This window comes from Gorilla gorilla, chromosome 5 (genome assembly GCF_029281585.2).
Source record: "Gorilla gorilla gorilla isolate KB3781 chromosome 5, NHGRI_mGorGor1-v2.1_pri, whole genome shotgun sequence".
NCBI lineage: Eukaryota > Metazoa > Chordata > Mammalia > Primates > Hominidae > Gorilla > Gorilla gorilla.
Window position 1 is genome coordinate 27380922 of NC_073229.2, and position 20446 is coordinate 27401367.

The 20446-nt window shown below is 39.2% G+C and overlaps 1 protein-coding gene across 1 annotated transcript in view; it reads right to left on the reverse strand.

The window, feature by feature from the left end:
- Nucleotides 1–20446, reverse strand: part of LOC101131940 (uncharacterized) — a 167225-nt gene that overhangs the window by 78604 nt on the left and 68175 nt on the right. Inside the window, 4 exon segments of the mRNA XM_063707283.1 lie at nucleotides 13068–13192; nucleotides 18160–18339; nucleotides 19812–19859; nucleotides 19952–20034. Coding sequence (XP_063563353.1) covers nucleotides 13068–13192; nucleotides 18160–18339; nucleotides 19812–19859; nucleotides 19952–20034 — 436 coding nt within the window.

Here is a 20446-nt window from a genome sequence, read left to right on the forward strand (position 1 = left end):
CACACTGGTGATTAAATGCTTTGAGCAGGAAGGACACGCATCTCTTTCTGTTCTTAATCAACTGGCCAGAGGAATTCAGACCAACTACAAAGGGAATAGGTAGTCTTCCATGTGTCTGGCAAGAGAACAGAATATTGGAGAGCAGAGTAATCCATAATCTATCAAATCCATAAACAGGCTAAACCATGGTAATATTCAGCCCATCAATGAAAATAGTATACACTGCTTGTTCTTCGGACTCCTAAAAGGTGAAAGCTATGTTCATTCTTATCCTTGAATCCTTCCCAAGCATTTGTGCAGAGCTGTGTATTGAGAGTACTAAGTTTCTATCCAATGTAGGCAGTGACTAGATAAGAAGATAATGAGGAATACTCAAATTGAGATGTAATTGATCTAATGATATTTAACAAATCTTTACATCTTGAGATAGACAAATGCATAAATAAGTTATTTGGATACATAAATAGGATAAATAAATATAGGAATAAATAGATTAGTTTTTGACCTGAGATTTTAGCGAGTCAAACTGATACTAATAATTTAAAACACAGAATCACAGATTTTACTATTAGGAAGAATTTTTTCAGTGTCAAAATTTCCCAAAACAAATTGGATGGCCTTGAAAAATAGGAAGTGGTCCACCCTTAAAGTAGCCACATAGATTCTATGACAACTCAACAGGAAGCTGCCAATGAAAATCAAATTTTAGGTCAGCAGCAACATGGCAGAAAGGAGCGGCAGACAGATGGACCATAATGCTAGGTGCCTTTAGAGTATATTCTTGAAATATTTCTGTAAAAGCTCATACCATGCAAATATTTAAAAGCAAAAAGTTCATAAAATCTTAAAGTACCTTATCTTTATTATTTGTTCTACATTATACAAGAATTCCGTTTTTAAAGTAGAAATAAATTTAAGATAAATCTGCATTGATATCAATTGCTTTTCTTCTTAGGAATTTTCTAAGCACTTAGCATCTTTCCAATAAGATACACTAGGTTAACACACCATTGCTGTATATTTAAGAAACTTTTATGTACCATCAGCGTATTTAAGATCCTTCCATTCCTGTTCGTATTTGGAGAGATGAGGGAGTAACTTCCATATGCTGAGACCGCCAACTGAATTAATGATTCTGAAATCATATAAACTACTGCCATATTACAATTTGAGTAAGACAAAATCCAAAGCAGTTCAGGTAACACAAAATACTGAATAATCATGAAAATTAGTGGATTGTGAAATGAATGACCACCTACCGTCACCAATGAAGCTGGCCCAAGACTCTCCACTTTATTAGAGAAGGCATAAAGTATATGAGAGTGAAAGAATTTACAATGCCTGAAGCTCAAAATACACCCACTCAATTGTTTTCTTGCTGCTGTTTGCAAACTATTACAACAGAACATTATCTATTTTACTGGTAATTTGAGTTTTTGCATCAAATAAATCTCTACATTGCTTCCTGCCCAGCTTTGCCCTTTCATCATTTAAATCATGCAGCTTGGATTTGGACTGACTCATAATCTGAAGCTCCTGGATATTTAAATCTTATCAGTGATGTCACGTTAGGTTTCCAGACAGTTGGCTAAATTAATTCTATTCACCTCATTCTCCATCTCTCCAACTGAATCAGTGTGGTATCTGTGGAGAAGAATCTCCTGCACCATACTGTGCTCATTTTCCAAATAGAACTGAGCTAAAAAGCAACTAGTTATATGCTATGCTCTGGTGGATCCCAGATAATATGAAAAAATTCTAATATTACAAGTCCAGAATACAGGATATCATGTAAACCTATTAAATACTGAATGAAAGCATGAATACCTGCTCTTCAATGGGGGTGAGGGTCCACCACTCAGGATTACATGTATACAGGTTAATTGTCTCAGTAAGATTGCTTTCGGCCATGAGCAACAGAATGCTCATCCAAGAGTATTGAACAATAGCGCATTTAATTATCTCATGTGAAAGAAACTTTCAAATAGGTAGAAGAGGGTGATAAGCAGTGGCTCCACACAGCAGAATGCTGGGTTGAATTCTCTTTCATTTTCCTCCTCTCATAATGCAAGATGTCTGCAGAAGCTTCCAATATCATATCCTTATAGCAATGATTCAACTGGGAAGAAATAAGAGGGTGGGGAAAAAGGGTTCTTCTTCCCTGTTTCCCTTCTGAAAGGAAGGAAGCCCAAGCCAATATCCTCTCACATCTTATTGATCAGAACTGCATCTATGACCACCCATAGGGCATGGTGGACTGGGAACATATCTACTATTTTCAACCATTGAAGGCACTGTCCCCAGTAAGAAAGATGGGAGACAAGATGGCTGCTGAGGTGCAACCAACAGTGTCCAACACAAAACGTACCTGCTTTCAAACATAAGGTAAGCTACAGGGATCAAAGCCTTAATTGCCCTAGTGATGTCCGTGATAACTACATTCTTCATTGTTATTTTCCTTATGGAGACATAGATGGGGGTAAGGTGATGTCATTTTTCTTATCTATCTAGAAATCTAGTGGACTATGGTATCCATGAACTGAGATCATTTATCAGAGCTGTTATGGCTTCTTAGCCATATTTAAAAAATTGATTGCCAGGAAGACATCCTGTTAGGGAATAGCTTTTAAAACGAGTTCACTGAGCACCAACAGCACTGACCTCCTCCCCACCGAGAAAATAGATATAAAGCTTAAAATCAAAAGAGAAAATCATATTCATAAAAATAGTACCAAAATCAATGTGCAGAGGAGATAGCACGTATGAGCAGGAAAGGGGCTACAGAAGAAAATGGTGTTTTGTGCTCATATGATCAAGGCAATAAAGAAAGTAGAGTGAAAATAAAAAGTCTTCTGAGAGGAAGAAGGAAGCTTTTGGAGCAAAGGAGTTAGGCCCTGAGAAATCAACAGGGAACATATGCCGTGCCAGCCTCAGGCCCACCCACAGGAAAGAAGCAGATGTGAATGCCACCTAAAAGGCAAACTGGATTAGAATCCTTCACATGCACCAGTAGGGAGAGAGTTACCACCCACTCCAAAGAGCAGCAGCCTGTGTCATTGCCTCCCTATGTTGGGCAGACAGACTAGGATCCAGTGATTGGCCCCTGTAATTTCTGCCCCTTGGTATTCCTACCCCGTGTGATCCTCTCTCCTAGAGTGTGGGTGGGACCTATGACTTGCTTCTGGCCAATTGAAAATGGCAAAGGTGAAAAGATTTTGCAGAGGTAATTAGGTTCCCAATCAGCTGGTTTTGAAACCAAATGGGAGACTACCCTGAGTGGTCCTGACTTAACTGGATAAAAGCCTTTGAAAGAAACACTGGCCCTCCTTGAATGAAAGACTCTCCTTGTTGGCTTCATAAAGTAAGAGGCCATAGAGAAGACCATATTGCCTGGAACTATAGGTGGCCTCTGGAAACTGTGATCAGCCTTCTAGCCACGGATAGTAAAAAGCTGTCCCCCCACCCACCGCCCCAACATACAGCCACCAAGAAATCAATTCTGCCAACAACCCAAAGTAGTGTGAAGGGGATTACTCCCCAAGTTGAGCCTCCAGATGAAGCACAGCACAAACAAAATCTTGATTACAGCCTTGTAAGACCCTAAGCAGAGGACCCAGTTAAGCTATGCTCAGACTCCTGACCTATAGAAACTATACGATTAAAAATAATGTGTTGTTTTAAGCTGCCAAGTTTGTGTAATTTGTTTTACAGCAATAGAAAACCGACACATTATGTTTACTCCCCTGGTATCTCCCCTCTACCATTAACATCTTATTTTTACACTGAAGATATTTTAGTTACTACCAAATGCTTTTCATGTTTCCCCAAAACAAGCAGGTCATTATTTTAACAGTTAAAATATAGGCTGGAGAGCAGAGAGTTGTGAAGAGTAGCAGAGAGGACAGAGCCTCAGCTAGTAATAATAGCTAGGGCCAGCCGTGGTGGCTCACACCTGTAATCCCAGTGCTTTGGGAGGCCAAAGTGGGAGGATCACTTGAGGACAGAAGTTTAAGACCAGCCTGGGCAACATAGCAAGATCTCATCCGTACACAAAATTACAAACATTAGTTGGGCATGGTGGTGCATGCCTGTAGTCCCAACTACTAGGCAGGCTGAGGCAGGAGGATTGCTTGAGCCCAGGAGTTCAAGGTTGCAGTGAGCTGTGTTCGTGCCACTGCACTCCATCCTGGGCAACAGACTGAGACTCTGTCTCTAAAAGATAATACTAGTACCAATAATAGTAATAGCTAACATTTGCTGAGCATTTGCTATATACTTTGAGCATTTATACTATTCTAGTTTTTATATACATATTTGAATTCACTAAAATAAGGCTGGTACCTCTAGCTTCATTTGTACAGATAAAGAAATTCGGATAAAAAGAGTTTGAGAAACCTGTCTAAGTTTACTCAACTAGAAATTTGTAAAGCTAATTTGTTTGAGTTTAGGTACTATGCTCCCAGAGCCTGCATTCTTAGCCACCATGACTTATTCCCTCTCAGTACAAATATATGGTCATGCATTAGCCACATCTAATAAAGACATCACTCAATCCCTAATTATACGTGCATCATTGATAAATTACTGTCAGGAATAGACCTCCATAGTTATTTTGCTCTGATGAACCATTCTAGAGCTGACTTTGCTTCCCTCCGCATGGCATCTCATTCTCACTCCACACCCACTGAACTCTGCAGAACATGCCAGTAGAATACAACTTAAGACATTATATTTTTAAAACTGCAGAACGCATGAACTATGTCTATGTATGAATCTGAGACTAGTTAGAGAATTCCACGCTATATGAAAAGAGCATAGATGCACTAGTTGAGTATTGGTAAATTAGCCACCTAATGTCTCTGGACTTCAGATATATAATCTGTAAAATGGGAATAAGAGTATCACAAGGGTGTTCTGAGCACCAAATGAAAAAACTGTGGAAAAGAGATTTATAAACTAAAATTCTGCACCCATGGATATGGTTAGCTTATCATCAGAGGAATGAGCGCACATTGCTTTCACCGTATTGCACAAAATAATTCCGAAGGAATGAAAGTTGGAGGCCCTTAAGAAGACTTCTTAGCATAAGAATTTTATATTTAAGATTCAGTTGATAAATAAGAAAAGAGTACTGCTCTCCTACCAAATATCAGGAATGTTTCATTCTGGTCATAGTGCAGACACAATGTTGAAGTTAATATTTAGGGTTTGTTCCTTTGGGACGAGTCTGACATTTTTTGACCTGTTAGGTTTCAGGATATGTTTCAAAGCAAGAAGAAAAATTATATTTTGAGGTGACTGTAACTACCTTTTTTGTTGCTGAGATTGCATGTGTTGTATCTATTTAACCCCTATAAAGGGGGCATGAAATAAAGGGATCATGGTTGTATCATGAGAGCCTTTTCCAAAAGGCAACATTTATTTTCAAGTGTTTGGATTGCCGAGACAAAGATTTCTCTCCAATGTACAATTCATCAACCTCCTTACTCACTGTAAAATCAATCTGTTCTGTTTGTATGACATAAACAACAAGTCATTTCTCAGGAATGAGGCAGACCATATGTGAAGGTGTTTCAGAAAAGCACAACAGGGAATACGCCAATCAAAGAAGCATCTGCATTTTATTTCAATGTCAAATCACATGTGTGTTATAAAAAGGAAAGTGTATCAGTTTTATTAAAGAATAACTTTCCTGTTGTGATGTGTAGTTAACCCATACCTCCCCTAAGCAGTACAGTCAGGTCAGCGACATAGACAACTGGCCGAGAACACAAAAAGAGCTCAGCCTGTGTGGTCAGCAATGTGCACTTTGCAAACATCTGGGCATATGCCTATTCCCTACCTTTGTAGCCGGGAGGAGACTTGCCACAGAGGTAAGTCCATCATATGCATTTTCCCCCAAATCAGCACTCTCATCAATGCATTGATATATATCAAAGAAGCTTGAAATTGATAGAAACAGGAAACTATGAAAAGACTAGCAGAGTTCTAGGGAGAATTTACTTTTTATGATTGGGACTGAATTGAAATGGAAAGGAAGTGGGTTCTAGTGTCATTTCCACTTCTTATTAGCTGGATGACCTAAGGCAAGTCACTTAGCTTCTGTAGGTCTCAGCTTTATACTTGTATAAACTGGCAGGGCTGAACCAAATAATCCCAAAACCCCTTTCTGCTCTACAAATATGTGGTTCTCTGGTTGCTTACCCACGAAGTTACATTTGAATACTAATGGAAACATTTTAAGATTGTCTTGTTACTGAACCTTCTCCCCATTTAGGAGTTAGGTACCTCTGAAAACTGTTAACTTCTTTAAACCACTGGAGTGACATCTACTGTTTTGAAACAGTCTTTAGTGCAATTTCCAGAGGTACTTATCACATAATCTGGCTTACTTCTTTGGAGAAATCACTATACAAAGATTAAGGTACTGCATTAGGAAGCAGGGAACCCAATTCACTCCACAGGGAATGGATTCTATAGCTCTGTTTACACAGGCAAATGAGTGGCTATTTGCATAATTAACTGAATGGACATTGTAAACATTCTCCCTGAAGTCCTTTCACTCATAGAAAATAATAATAATTAAAGCTTCCCAGTGGACAGTATCTTTTTTGACCTGAAATGCACATCTATCTATCTATCTATCTATCTATCTATCTATCTATCTATCTATCTATAGATATGCCATTTATCTCTATATACTCATGTCTAACATATAATTTTTAGAATTCAACTGTTCATTTTCTTTTCTGTAGGACAGAACATACATGTGTCACCTACAAAGTATCAGTAGGGCTCCTACAGCTACTGGTTTCAAGTAGGATAGAAATTATAAATGTTAACAAGAGGTAGTAGAGGAAGCATAACTAGCAAAACAGTAGCCTTGGCCATAGGGAGCATTAAACTGAAATCACTGCAGCTTAGTACCTGGGAGAGAAGAAGGAATCTCTATTTCTAAGTAATAGAATATAAAATTCCAGGGAAGGATTTGGGTGGCCTGGTTCAGATCACATGCCCACCCCTGGGCCAATCATAGTGGTCATAGGAACATAACATATATCACGCCCAACCCCATGGAATATGTGTGAGGTGAGGGGAGATCTGTTAATCAGAAAAGAGGGGAAGCAAAGGCACTTTTGGGAAAGAAACATGTCCACCAGGAAGAAATGAGAGCCACCACAGACAATCTGACTCAGAACATCTAAAGTCATCCTCACATTTTGTACCACTGGCCTTTTCTCCAGAACTTTCTTCTGGAAATACCAATATTTCTTATTTTACCCTAACTTTTTGTATATTATTTCAACAAACATGTATTCCGTGCTTGCAATTTATAAAAATATTGAGGAAATCTTAGGCATTTCATATTATCCAACACATAAGCAAAAGATAGTCAACCTGTCACACAGGAATATATCTCAAAGTAAAAATGTAAACATCTTGTGAATAGAGGTCTTGCAGCTGAGAAAAAAGGCAGTCAGGATGCACACCCTCTCAGGGACTATCCCAAAGATTGTCACCTAAGATTACCTGACCCTGCTGGCAGCTGACCAACTAGAGTGAGATGTGCAGGAACAGGGATGTCGTTAGTGGCAACTCAGCTGAGTATCTTTTTGGTTGAGAAAAAAAGTACGACAGTCTTAAAATTAGGTTTCAGAAGCCATTTTTAAAAAATTATTTGCAGCTACAAATGAAATAAACTTGCATTTGATTAGCTAAGAGTCCTATACATCAAAAATATGTATTAGAACCTCCTGAAGTTTTCACAATCTACCAAATTCACCAACATTGGGATATTCAAATGAGTGCTGGAGGAAAAGGGAGGAGTGAGTTGGGGGTAGGAGATAGAGCATATCAGACAGAAAGAAAGAAAACATACATATTTAAACTTGCTGCACTGCAGCAAATGCTTCCCACCCGACATCATATAATATCTTTGAAGCTGGGTAGTACAGTATTCTGTGTTAAATGCATTTTATGGGGATTTGGAGAGGATTTAGGTAAAGGCTGCCCCAATAAATGATTTACCAGCTCTAATAAAACATCAAGGAAATTGTTCAGATTGTATCTCAAACCATTTAAAACAGACATTTATAGAGGTTTCAGCAGCCCCCATATCCTCAACCCCTGGTTTAAAAAGAAATGTGTATAGTGGTTAATTATCCCATATTACCCTTTTTTTAATGGTAGCAGTTTCAAGAGAAGGGAGAGATTGGAAGTCAATAAATAGGTATAATAGACAAGGGGGCTGGGAGAGAGAAGTGATCACGTATTCCTCCTTCTATTCACTCATTCGGTAAGTGTTTGCTGGTCATATTATGTACCAGGTACCCTAAAGCTAGGACCTGGAGACCCAGGAGTGACCAGATAAGGGGGATTCCTGCCTACAGCTTCTGTTTAGTCAGAGGAAACAGAAATGAACAAATCAATGAAATAAACAGGAAAGATTATTTTATATTGGGGTTAAGTACTTTAAAGGAAACCAACAAAGTGATGAAAAAGCAAATTGCCAAAATAGAGGTGGGTCCCACTTTGCATAGAGAGTCAGGAAAGGCTTCTCTGGGACATAAAGTGGATGCTGCAACCTCCAATCACTTCGCTAGGAATAGGCAGAACATGCCAGATAAAGTGGAAAGGCGCTGATGTCATCAAGCATTCAGTGTGTCTGAAGAACAGAAAGAAAGGCAGATATAGAAAGTGATAAATCATCTCAGAGTAACCTATGCTCTCTATTTTAACCCTCAGAAAATGTATTTCCTTAAAATGGATTATTAATAATGTTAATAATAATTGCCTTTATTAAAAATCTGTGTTTTAGTTGCTGTAAGAATATCTTCTGTACTTTACCTCTCAACTTTCACAATATCCATCAAATCCCAAAACACAGATATTATTATTCTAGTTTGACACAAGAGAAGGCAGCCTTAGAGAGCTCAGACAAATTGTTCATGATTACACAGCAGTGGCAGAACTGGAATTCATACTCAGGTTCATCTATCTACAGAGCCTACACCTTTTTGTTTCCTTTAACTTGTTTTGTTCAGCAAATATTTGAACCCTATGCGAGGAACTGTGCACACAGAAATGAATGAAGCAAAATGTTGTGGACTGTTTCTAAAGATGGCCACACAGTATCTTCCATTCCAACATGCCCTTTTGCAATATCACCTTTCCACTCCTGCATCAAGAGGGAAGTCTATTCCTTCTCTTGCTAGCCTTGAGACTATTTTGACCAAAAGAAGAGCTTTCCATTATGTCTTGCCTGAATTCCCAGCCCTCAGAATTGTGAGCAAATAAAATGGTTGTTTCAAGAAACGAAGCCTTGAAAGTGGTTTAGTGATTTAGCATGACCAAAATGCATAAGGAGCTCAGCGTGGAGAGAGAAACAAGCATACAAATATCTTTAAAATAATGCGAGTGTTTCCATATTTATTGCAGCATTATTCACAATAGCCAAGATACACAAGCATCCTACCTGCCCATTGATGGATGAATGGATAAAAAATACAGCATATAAACACAACTGAAATACTATTTAGCCTTACAAGAGAAGAAAGTTCTGTTATTTGTGACAAAACAGCTGAACATGAAGGACATTATGTTAAGTGAAATAAACTAGGCACAGAAAGAGAAGTATTGCATGATCTTATTTATATGTGGAATCTAAAAAGTTGAGCCTACAGGAGCAGAGAGTAGAAAGATGATTACCAGAGGCTGAGGAATGGGGAGATTGGAATGTTGTAGGTCAAAGGATACAAAATTTCAGTTGGACAAGAAGAATAAGTGCAAGAGTTCTATGGTACAAGATGGTGACTACAATTAATAGCAATATATTGTATACTTGAAAATTACTAAGAGAGTGTTCCCACAAGAAAAACATAATTATGAGAGGAAATGCATATGTTAAATACTTTGACTTAACAATTACAAAAAGTACACATAATTCAAAACATCACGTCATACAGCATAAATATATACATTTTTTACTTGTCAATTAGAAAATAAACGACTTTTAAAATTTGAAAGTAGTGTGAGTGGCATCACGAGAGAGCAGTGGAGAAGAATTTAAGTCAGTGTTGAGCAGAGGTGGACAAACTTTTTGGGGAAAGACCCAAATAGTAAATAATTTAGGTTTTGTGGGCCACACTGTCTTTGTCTCAATGACGTAATTCTGCCATTGCAGAGGAAAACAGCCAAAGACAACACATAACCAAACGAATGTGTCTGAGTTCCAATTAAACTTTATTTACAAACGCAGAGGGAGAACAGGATTTGGCCCCAGGAGCTGTAATTGCCAGCATCTGGCCTTCTTAGAGCATCAGAGGACACCAACTGAAGGCATAGTGCCTGAGAGTAAAGCATCTTAAAGGATCAATCAGGAACTGAAGCTCTGAGATCCTGGGAAACCCTTCAGCCTTTTAACTTAACACATAAGATAATAACCGCATTGTGACACTGCATATTCTAGACTCTGAAAGGTCATTCCCGAAGGGCAACAGGGAGCTGAGTCATCAGAGAAGGCCTGGAAAACAGGGGAAATGGAAGAGCTGGGAGCCTGAGGGCTTAATGAAGCTTTTCCCCCAGCCCTGGTGAACCCCGAATAAGAACTAAGAACTTAGCATATGACTCACCAGAAGCTCCAGCCCTCTCATCGCATTAGTCTGTTCCCAAGTTGCTACAAATATACTACCCAAGACTGGATAATTTATAAAGGAAAGAGATTTAATTGACTCACGGTTCAGCATGGCCAGGGAGGCCTCAGGAAACTTACAATCAGGACAGAAGGGGAAGCAAACGCGTCCTTCTTCACAGGGTGGCAAAAAGGAGAATGAACGAGTACTCAGTGAAGGGGGAACCCCCTTAGAAAACCACCAGATCTCATGAGAACTAACTCACTATCGGGAGGACAGGAAGGGGGAAACTGCCCCCATGATTCAATTATCTCCAGCTGGTCCCTCCCACAACACATGGGGATTATGGGAACTACAATTCAAGATGAGATTTGGGTGGGGACACAGCCAAACCATATCACTCATCTACATACATCAAAGCAAGCACCTAAAACCTCTGTTCTGGAAGTTATTTTATTGATAATCTAATCTAACAAGTATGTCACTACTCCCCTTAGAGACTATCACAGAGTTTCTGAAGAATAGGGAGCATGCCTTTTTCTTACTAGCAAATAGCATCTCTTGTACATGTTTTCTTTCTAGGAAAGCCATGCATGTTTCTTGTCTTTGAGCTCTGTAGCTTCCCTTTATGCCTGATGCTTCTCAGTCACAGACCTGCTTCTCTTAATCTGGAAAACAACTCACTCTTTAGCCAGAATACCATACTCTGGCAGCATCAGGAAAACACTGGTGAAAGCATTTAGAGTTCTAAGTTAAGATCAATGGGAGTTCTAAAAAATGTGACTGGGCATAGGAAACTTGAGCTGATACCATGTTTTCCGATGGTGGTTCCAGGATGGAAGAGTGAAAGTAAATTCTGAGAACCAAATCAGATAAATCCTCAGTGGAAAAAGAATTTCAGGAATAGATCTTGGGGTGGGCAGGGAGGCCATGGGTAGGTATGAATGACTTTGACTAGGTACCACCTCTTCTTTCCAAGGTCACTCTTCATGTCACATGGCCACTGTCATTCCTCCTCACCACCATTGATGGACACCACCATTGCAAAATTCTGTACTCCTTGCCTCTGAGAAGATCCATTGCCCACTCTTCCATGCTTTTTGTTTGTTTGTTTGTTAGGAAACAGGAAAGGTTCCCTTGTCCCCTTGCAGGGCATGCAATGGGGATGTGGCTTGCTTCTTCAGTGCCCCGCTGCTCAAACCTCTAGGGGACCATATAGATGGGCAGGCTTTGGGGCTCTGACCCCACGACAGTGTCTAGGGGTGAATGTTTACAGCTGAAGCCCCAGTGGTCATGTGTTACAGAGTGCTCTTTTGGTTTAGCTTCCATAGGCGGCTTGTGTTAACCAGCTCAATTAGACCCTCTACTTTGTTTCAAGGACAGAGGGTTTTCTGTATCCCAGGTTCTTGCCTTGGTGTGCTGGAAGAATCGGATCAAACCTAGGTTTGGAGAATGAATGCAAAGTTTTATTGAGTGGAGGTAGCTCTCAGCAGATGGGGGAAGCCAGAAAGGGATGGAATGGAAAGGATTTCTCTTGGAGAAAGGCAGCCCCGGCTCTCCTCTGACTGCCCCAGCCAAACTGTGTGCCATTCTGCCAGTCAGTGGCCTGCCAGCCTGTTGGTGCCTGTCAGTGTGTCCCTCTCAACATCCAGCCACCCACGTGTTCCTCTGCTGATGTGCTCCTCTCTACGTCCAGCCACCTGTGTGTCTGCCTGCTAGGGTCTTGGGGGTTTTTTTAGGCACAGGATGTTGGTGTGGCAGGCCAGGGTGAAAATGCAACATTTGGGCAGGAAAACAAAAACGTCTGTCCTCACCTAGGTCCATGGGCACAGGCCTGGGAGCGGAGCCCTAGCCGGGAACCACACCCTTCCCCGCTTCTGTATCATTTAAAGGGACCACGCCCTTCCCTTCCCAGCACTTCTCTTCCATATCAATCATATGTGTGTTCACAGAAACAGATACACCCATAAACACATCACCAAGTAGAGAGAGCAGTAATTATGACCTGCTTAGATCTTAAGTGAACTAAGGGATCCAGCATGTGTCAAACCCAACTATCCCCCTAATTCCATCTCTGGACTCTGCCCACACCAATTTGTCACCATTTCTCGATTACAATCTTCTCCCCAAGACTTGGCTCAAACTGTTTTTGAGAACCCTTCCCCATTCTCTATTAAATTTAGCCATCATCTTCTCTGTGTGCGCATGTTGCACTTTGAGCGATATTTAAAAATTCCAATCATCAGATCACATTGATGTTTTTAAACATTAATATTCCTCATTGGACTATGAGCTTTCTGAAGTCAGAGTACACATTCTATAGCCTACAATAGGAAGGCAATCAACATTCTGAATAAACAAATAATAAAATAATAATTCTTGCTGGAGTCAATAAATTTAAATTTGAAAATGAAAAGAAAGGATATAGTGACTCACCAAACAGAAAATCGGTGTTCCTCCAGTTCCTCCAAGTAAGATATGCCCTGTGAATAATCTTCAGCTTCTCCAATTCTCCAAACAGTTGATTTTCCTTTCACAGAATGATCCGTCAGGCTATCTCCCTTGTCAAAGAAATTAACAAATATGAAAAAAATGAACTGTTTTATTAATAGCAGATTGAAAGTTCACCTAGTTTCAGTGACATTTTCCCCAGAATGACTTATAGAATCATTGATCATAAAGAAGCATCGTTAGGCATGGGTTTTGCATTGAAATTATTGTTTTATGCTCCAGATACCCTCACTAAATTTTTATCTCTGTAATGGCAGAGACCATGACATGTTCACTTTTGTATTATTTCACATGGGACAGCTTATGTAAATGTTGTCAGAATGGAAAGACAAACATAATGATGGTCACAGTATTTGTATTGAATCAGGACTTCTGGGTGCAAGTGGAATAAATGCAACTTGAACTAGCTCTCAACAGAGTAATTTGAAGGGAGGTTTGAACAACAAGTCTATGGAGAAGGCAGAGAGAAGGAAATTGTGCTGAATTTCAAGAACACAGGAATCAAGGACTTGAAGGCTACCAGGACTCTCTTTGCCTCTGTTCTGTGCTCTGGCAGGTTACTTCATTCTAGCATTGTCACCAATAGCTCCTGAGTCCCCCAGCCTGTGATTCTCAACAGCATCCATTTAAGCACAGGAATTGCATAATGTCTACGGAGCTCCTTACTAGAACTTGAGAAAATTTTGTAACCTGTGATGATGGGTCCAGAAGGCAGACTGAGCCCTGTGGCTCAACTAAGGGTTCTTGGGGCCCTGCTATGGCAGGGAATAGGGAGGGGGAGCAGCTAACCTAGCAGGGCTCTTTCTTCCTCTCCCACCATAAAAGCTCGGTTTTTACCTGTTTTATTTATTGGGGTCTCCTGTTAAGCTTTTACTATGAATGGTACTGACATGGTTGGGATGTTATGTAATCCCCAGTGTTGAAGGTGGGGCATAGTGGGAGGTGCTGGGATCAAGGTGGTGGATCCCTCATGGCTAGCTTGGAGCTGTCCTCAAGATAGTGAGTTCTTGTGAGACCTGGTTGGTTAAAAGTGCGTGGCACCTTTCCCGTGTCAAATGCCTGCTCTCACCATTTGATGTGCCCGCTCCCGCTTTGCTTTCTGCCATGAGTGCAAGGTTCCTGAGGTCCTCACCAGAAGCACATGCTGCAGCTATGCTGATACAGCCTGCACAAGCATGAGCCAATTAAGCCTCTTTCCTTTATAAATTCCCCAGACTAAGGTATTTCTTTATATCAACGCAAGAACGGCCTAACCCACGTGCTGATAAGGAGTTTGAAAATCATTAGTCTAGAGAAGCAGAAAATCAGGCATGACTTGCATTTATAAGACAGTTTTGTTAAAACTCCTCTTCCCTTTTATTCAGACCCTTGTCAAATGTTTTAAATGATTGTTTGTAAGAGGTCAGTTGGTTGAAATTCCTTGATGTTAGTCCATACAAGTTTTAGCACAACTTTGTAGTTGGAATAGCTTGAAATTGCAAAATGTTGCTTTGGCTTGGCAGGTTGTTGTAGCCAGGAAAACCTAAGCATGAAACTCGGGTGAATTAGATATGTCATCAAATCCCCAGTGAACTCAACAAGTCTCATTTATTTTACTATGAAATTGATCAATTTGATTACCTTAAGAACAAAATCCAGTTATGACAGATATCAACTTAAAGTAAGTGCCTTTCATTGTGGTCCTTTTTATCTTTTTTAGCTTCTATAGCATACAAGTATTTTTGAGTAGACTATTCAGTGTTGATATTTTTAATTACTCCATCCCTAAGTAAATTAAAGAGTACCAATATTCTTGAAAAAATATGAGATCTTTGAATTGTCCCAACTAAATATATTTGACTGGCACACCTTGCCAGGTTGCTGGTAAAAAGCCTTTGCAACTATTTAAAATTTCAATTTGATGGCATTTCCTTATTAATTGCTTAGATACTTTATTCAATCTCATTCAATAGAAGGTTGAAATGGCTACCAAGAACTATACCATAAATTTGGTTTATCCACCAAAGCTGCTGATTTGATAAAGTAGAGGTTTTTCATGACACAGTGCATAAATTGCTTTCTTTTTGGTTTCTCTATGAATATCTACATAGTTTCTTCAAACTAAATTCATAGCAGAAACTGGATATAGTATATTTCTTTGTCTTCCGCAGCACTTAACATGGTTATAAGCATATGGTAGATCTCAAGAAATAGCAATTAGAGGCCATTTTATTAAGTACTCACATTACAATAACAACTGTGGACATTACCTCTAGTTGGCAAGTCGTAAAGAAAAACACCTGTGAATGCTAAAAATTGCAAACATTTCTTGAACTTTTATGTTTCCTTTAAGAACTATCTAAATTAATGCACTAAAAAATCCTTCAGATGGATTTTTGGGAAGACATAAAGTCATGGAAACTAGTTCATCTCAAAAGAACTGATCAAAAGGGGAAAAAATACAAAGAAATAACTTCTGATTCCAAAACAAAAGGTAAGTGTGTGCAGAGAAATTCCCAGGTAAGTATCAGGATGTATGAAGCCTGTTCACATGGAAGCACTTTCATAATCTAAACAGTCTTCCAAGCACAAATGTGTATCTTAAATATATGCCTGAAAAACAATGCCTGAGCCATATTGTCAACACTCAGAAGACAGAAAATAGATTTTCTGCCTCATTACAACTATAAATTCTGTCTGTATTCTGAACCCTAAGAGCATCATCATTAATTTTTTTCAACAGCATTGTCTTTAAAGAGATTCATATCTATACTTTAAAATAGAAATTGGTGGTACAAATTTATTCCAAAACATCACATTGTATATGTTGTGTGTATTGTCACTCATATACTGACCTGCCACAGAAATCAAAAGCAAATCTTTAAATATAAGTTGCTAAAACTTAGAATCTGATTTTCAAACTCATAGACTAAAAATCTGGTTTGTGAATATTGGTGGTCAAATACAACATCGGTCACAAAACAACGAATGAACATTCTTCCAATGCAATGCAAATTGAGAGGTGAAAGTATTTTAAGGAATTTTGAAAATCAAAAATATCTAGTGCTATAGCAAAAAGGGTAGTCAGGTGGTGATCAGAAGACACATTCAAGTCTTTTTACTACTTTGTGAACTCAGATGGATTATTTAAAGTCCATGAATTGAAGTTTTAAATTTAAAGAATAGAGATAAGACAATTGTGAAGATAAACATATATATTACATTAGAAATATTATACATATATAATTTATATAACATATAATTTATACATATATAATTTATGTATGTATATGATTCTTATAGGAGGCATGAGAATAGCATGTAAAATGCTTTACAATACTAAGGATATAAGTATTATCTGGTACCATATCCTATACAGCATAGGTGATCAATTGAATATTTAACACCCTTCCATTTCTTGTACAGTTATTATGGCATTTCTTTGCAGCTGCTATGAAGAAAATGTTACAGGAGCCAAGTCTCAAAGTTATCTGAGCCGATGACATATAACCCTATTTAATTGTGTCATTTGGTAGGTAGCAAAGCTCAGGGTTCCTATATTGCCTAGGTTAGAAACTTTAAAATTAGTTCAGGGTACAGAGGGTTCTGCCCCTTCGCCATAATTCCTTTCATGAGGCAATCAGTTTACAGAGAAGGATGAGGACCACGAACTGGTGAGAGGATAAGTCTGTGAGTGCAGAGAGAGCTGGCAGTTCACAGGCAGTGATACCAGCGCACTGGAAAAGTGTTACGGTGTCAGCACAGTTAAGCTCCACTTAGCAGCGTTTCTTCTCCAAATCCCTCACAGGGTTTTTGTGTAGGTCTTTGTGGAGAACTGTTCACCTGCCCATCTGGCCAGATGAAGGGCAAGGGGATTGTTTTCATCAAAAGAGAAAGCCTTAGAAGGAGGAAATGGTGAATAAAGGGCTGAATCCAGAGGATTACAAATGCTTTTGAACTGCCCTGGGAAGATCAGAAGTGAGCAGCCGTGGAAGGTTTAATGCTGGCCTACGTGATGCTCACCATTTTTTAAGAAGGCAGGGGAGGAAAACTTGCGGTGGAAACACTCTGCTAAGAGGCTTGTGTTAATAAGATCACAGAATTGCAAGTCATAGATAACAACAACAAATACCAGGTGTGCCTGAACTATGAAAGCAAATAAATATGACATCATGTTCATTTCCATCAGTGCTATTATCATCATTCAAAAACAATCATAGCTCCAAATTAGATTCAGCCTAAATCCTGAGACCATCCAGCAGGAATACTCTTCCACCTTTCTTTAACTCATGCCTGATGTGTTCACCAGAGAATTTTACAGGACAGGCTTCCATTAATGTACCCAGGGGAAAACAAGTTAGCCCTGGCTAGGTAGCTCAGGATATGCTAGAGAGACCCCTTCAAGTACTGACTCCCTCGGGCTTCTGTTTCTGCCCACTGGAAGATGACTAGCATCTCTGGCCACTTGGCATCACACATGTAAACTGTTCTCTGATCATTTACATTTGAAAAACTGATGCTTCACATTTGAAGTGCAACAATAACCTTATTTTCCCACAGCCATTTTATGAACTGCCTAGGTTAGATTTTTTTTTTTTTTTGAGTCGGAGTCTCGCTCTGTTGCCCAGGCTGGAGTGCAGTGGTACCATCTTGGCTCACTGTCAGCTCCGCCTCCTGGGTTCACGCCACTCTCCTGCCTCAGCCTCCCACGTAGCTGGGACTACAGGAGCCCGCCACCAGGCCCGGCTAATTTTTTGTATTTTTAGTAGAGACGGGGTTTCACTGTGGTCTTGATCTCCTGACCTCATAACTGCCCGCCTCGGCCTCCCAAAGTGCTGGGATTACAGGCATGAGCCACCGCGCCCGGCCTAGGTTAGAATTTTTTAAACTTAGTTGAAGATCCTAGTTAATGCCTGATACTATAAGAACATGAGAAAAAATGAAATGCTTAAATTGGAGTGTGGAGTCTCAGACTGAGACTGTTTATTGTCAAGAGGGTGGTATTTCTATGCTTAGAAGGTGGTATAAATGCCCTTACCCGTAACACTTGGTTGCTTATAACTTGGGTGTGTCCTGGCTCTGTCATCCCACAGCACTGACGGGGCTGAGATGCAGTCCCAACATGCACGTGCTGCCTCTGAAAGCCATTCAGCATGAAGACACCTTCCCAATGTGCCTGGACCCCAGGGAAGAACTTACTTTCCCAAGCAATTACTTCCTAAGTTTTAGAACAAAATATTTAAAATAAAATCAAAAGAGAACTCCTTGATTGAACATGTAAACTCAGAAAATATGGGGAAGAGTTGTAGGTTTTTAGAGTGAACGTATTCATTCTCACCTTACCTACTTTAGCCTTGCTTCTAATCCCAAAATTGAAGGTCAACGACTGGTATGAGAATTTTACAAAAATAATTAAAAGGCTAGTATTTGACCCACAATATCGTAGAAGTCCCACAAACATCTTTCTTCATTAGTTTCCCACAGAGTATATGTAAAAATACCTGAATACATATGTACTAAAAGAATGTAATGTTGCTTCACCCATTTTTCACTTGCTAGAGGATTGTCCCATGGTTTCCATACCCTAGACCTGAAATTAAGATTACAAAAACCAAGAAGTAGAAAACATACCTGGCTAACAAAAGAAAAAGATTCATAACTTATGTTTTTCCATGATTGCTACAAATATGGATTCTAGAGCCAGACAGTCTAGGTTGAAAACCCAGTTATATACTTTAATTAGCAATACAATTTTGGTTAATTTACTTCATTTTCCCATGCTTCATTTTTTCTCATCTCTAAGTTGGGGATAATGATGGTAATACCAATATCTATCCCATTAATTTGCAGTGAGAATAAAATGAGTCATTTTTGTTGTAGACTGAGAAAATTCGCCAGCATCTAGTAATGTCCTAATTCTCAGTAAATGGTACTTCTCCTTGTTGCAGATTTCACTAAACTTTTTATTTCAGAGCTTTTATCTTTAATACAGCCTGTGATATAGAAGATCTGCAATATAAAAAGTCTGCAACATAGAAACTATCACAATTGTACGTGCTGTAAGTAGCCACCTGAACATTAAAAACACAGTCATTTATTTGATTAAATGATGGCCCACAATTTAGAGGTTAAAGAAGAAAAGATTTACTTTAATGTCAGTAGTGAAAGTAAGACATGAAAGATGGCTCTGTAGAACTATATGCATTTAGTCAGTAAAGTATAAAATTAAGATGATGATTCAGGTAACTTGTACACAAAGGGGCCAGGTTGTAGGGGTGGGCCGGGTTCTTTTACTTCAATTTTCTAGCAAAGCTAAATTTTTTAAATACTTAAAATTCGAAGTCACCTGGTCTAGGCAGATACAGATTTTTAAAATGTTAAGTATCTAAAAACTGGATCCAGTAATACAAGTAATATTAATTTGGCCGATGTTTTGGAAATCCAGGCTACTTAATTTATATAAGTTTACCAAGATAGTTTCTATACAGACTTCATGGCAGCCATGATCGTGCCAAATAAATCACTGAAACACAGCACAATCAGCAGATTTATTAATCACTCTGCTCGAACTGAAAAGAGTCTTGTAGACTGATTAATTTAACTAAAGTCTTCAATAGCTTAAAGAAGTCTGATTCCAATGTTATAAAAATCTATTGGCATTGCTGATTTCTCAAACGTCAGCTGCTTTACCACATCCCACACTTCAAAACCTGCTTTGAAGACCAAATTACTTTCTACCTGGAAATACATTTTAAGAAATCATAGTTTATAATCAGGGGCTGCTGTTTTCATGGTCTTTCCAAAGCCAACTTCTACAGCCTTCATTTTACCTGAGAGTGTAGTTCATCGTCTTCTTTTAAGAGATTGGGATCATAGTCCATAGAACAGGGACCGATTTTTTTAGGAATGCTCCCTAGGGTTACAAACAAAAAAATGGAAAAAAATATATGACACATTTTCACTTCAGAGGATGTGTGAGCTTACACTGCTGAAATCAAAGAGCTTATATATGCCTTGACAAACGGGGGTAGAAGAAAGAATTCTAAAACGAAGGCCCTAAGTTGTGCTAGGTCGCTGGTTTTAATTCAGCCAGTGTATGAACTTCAAGTAGAACTCTACCCTCAGCCACACCATGGGATGTAACTTACAAGCAGTAGCTGTGTCTGGTCTGCTTTCCTACCTCATCTGGGTAGGATTCTCTATCATCAGCTATGTTTCTGGGATCACATTTTCAAGAAAGCCTTCCTGCATCTTGTATCAATGGTCCAATATGAAACTCTGAGATTAGAGAGATTTGGTCCCTGCCTGCAACCAGTGCTTCTCAC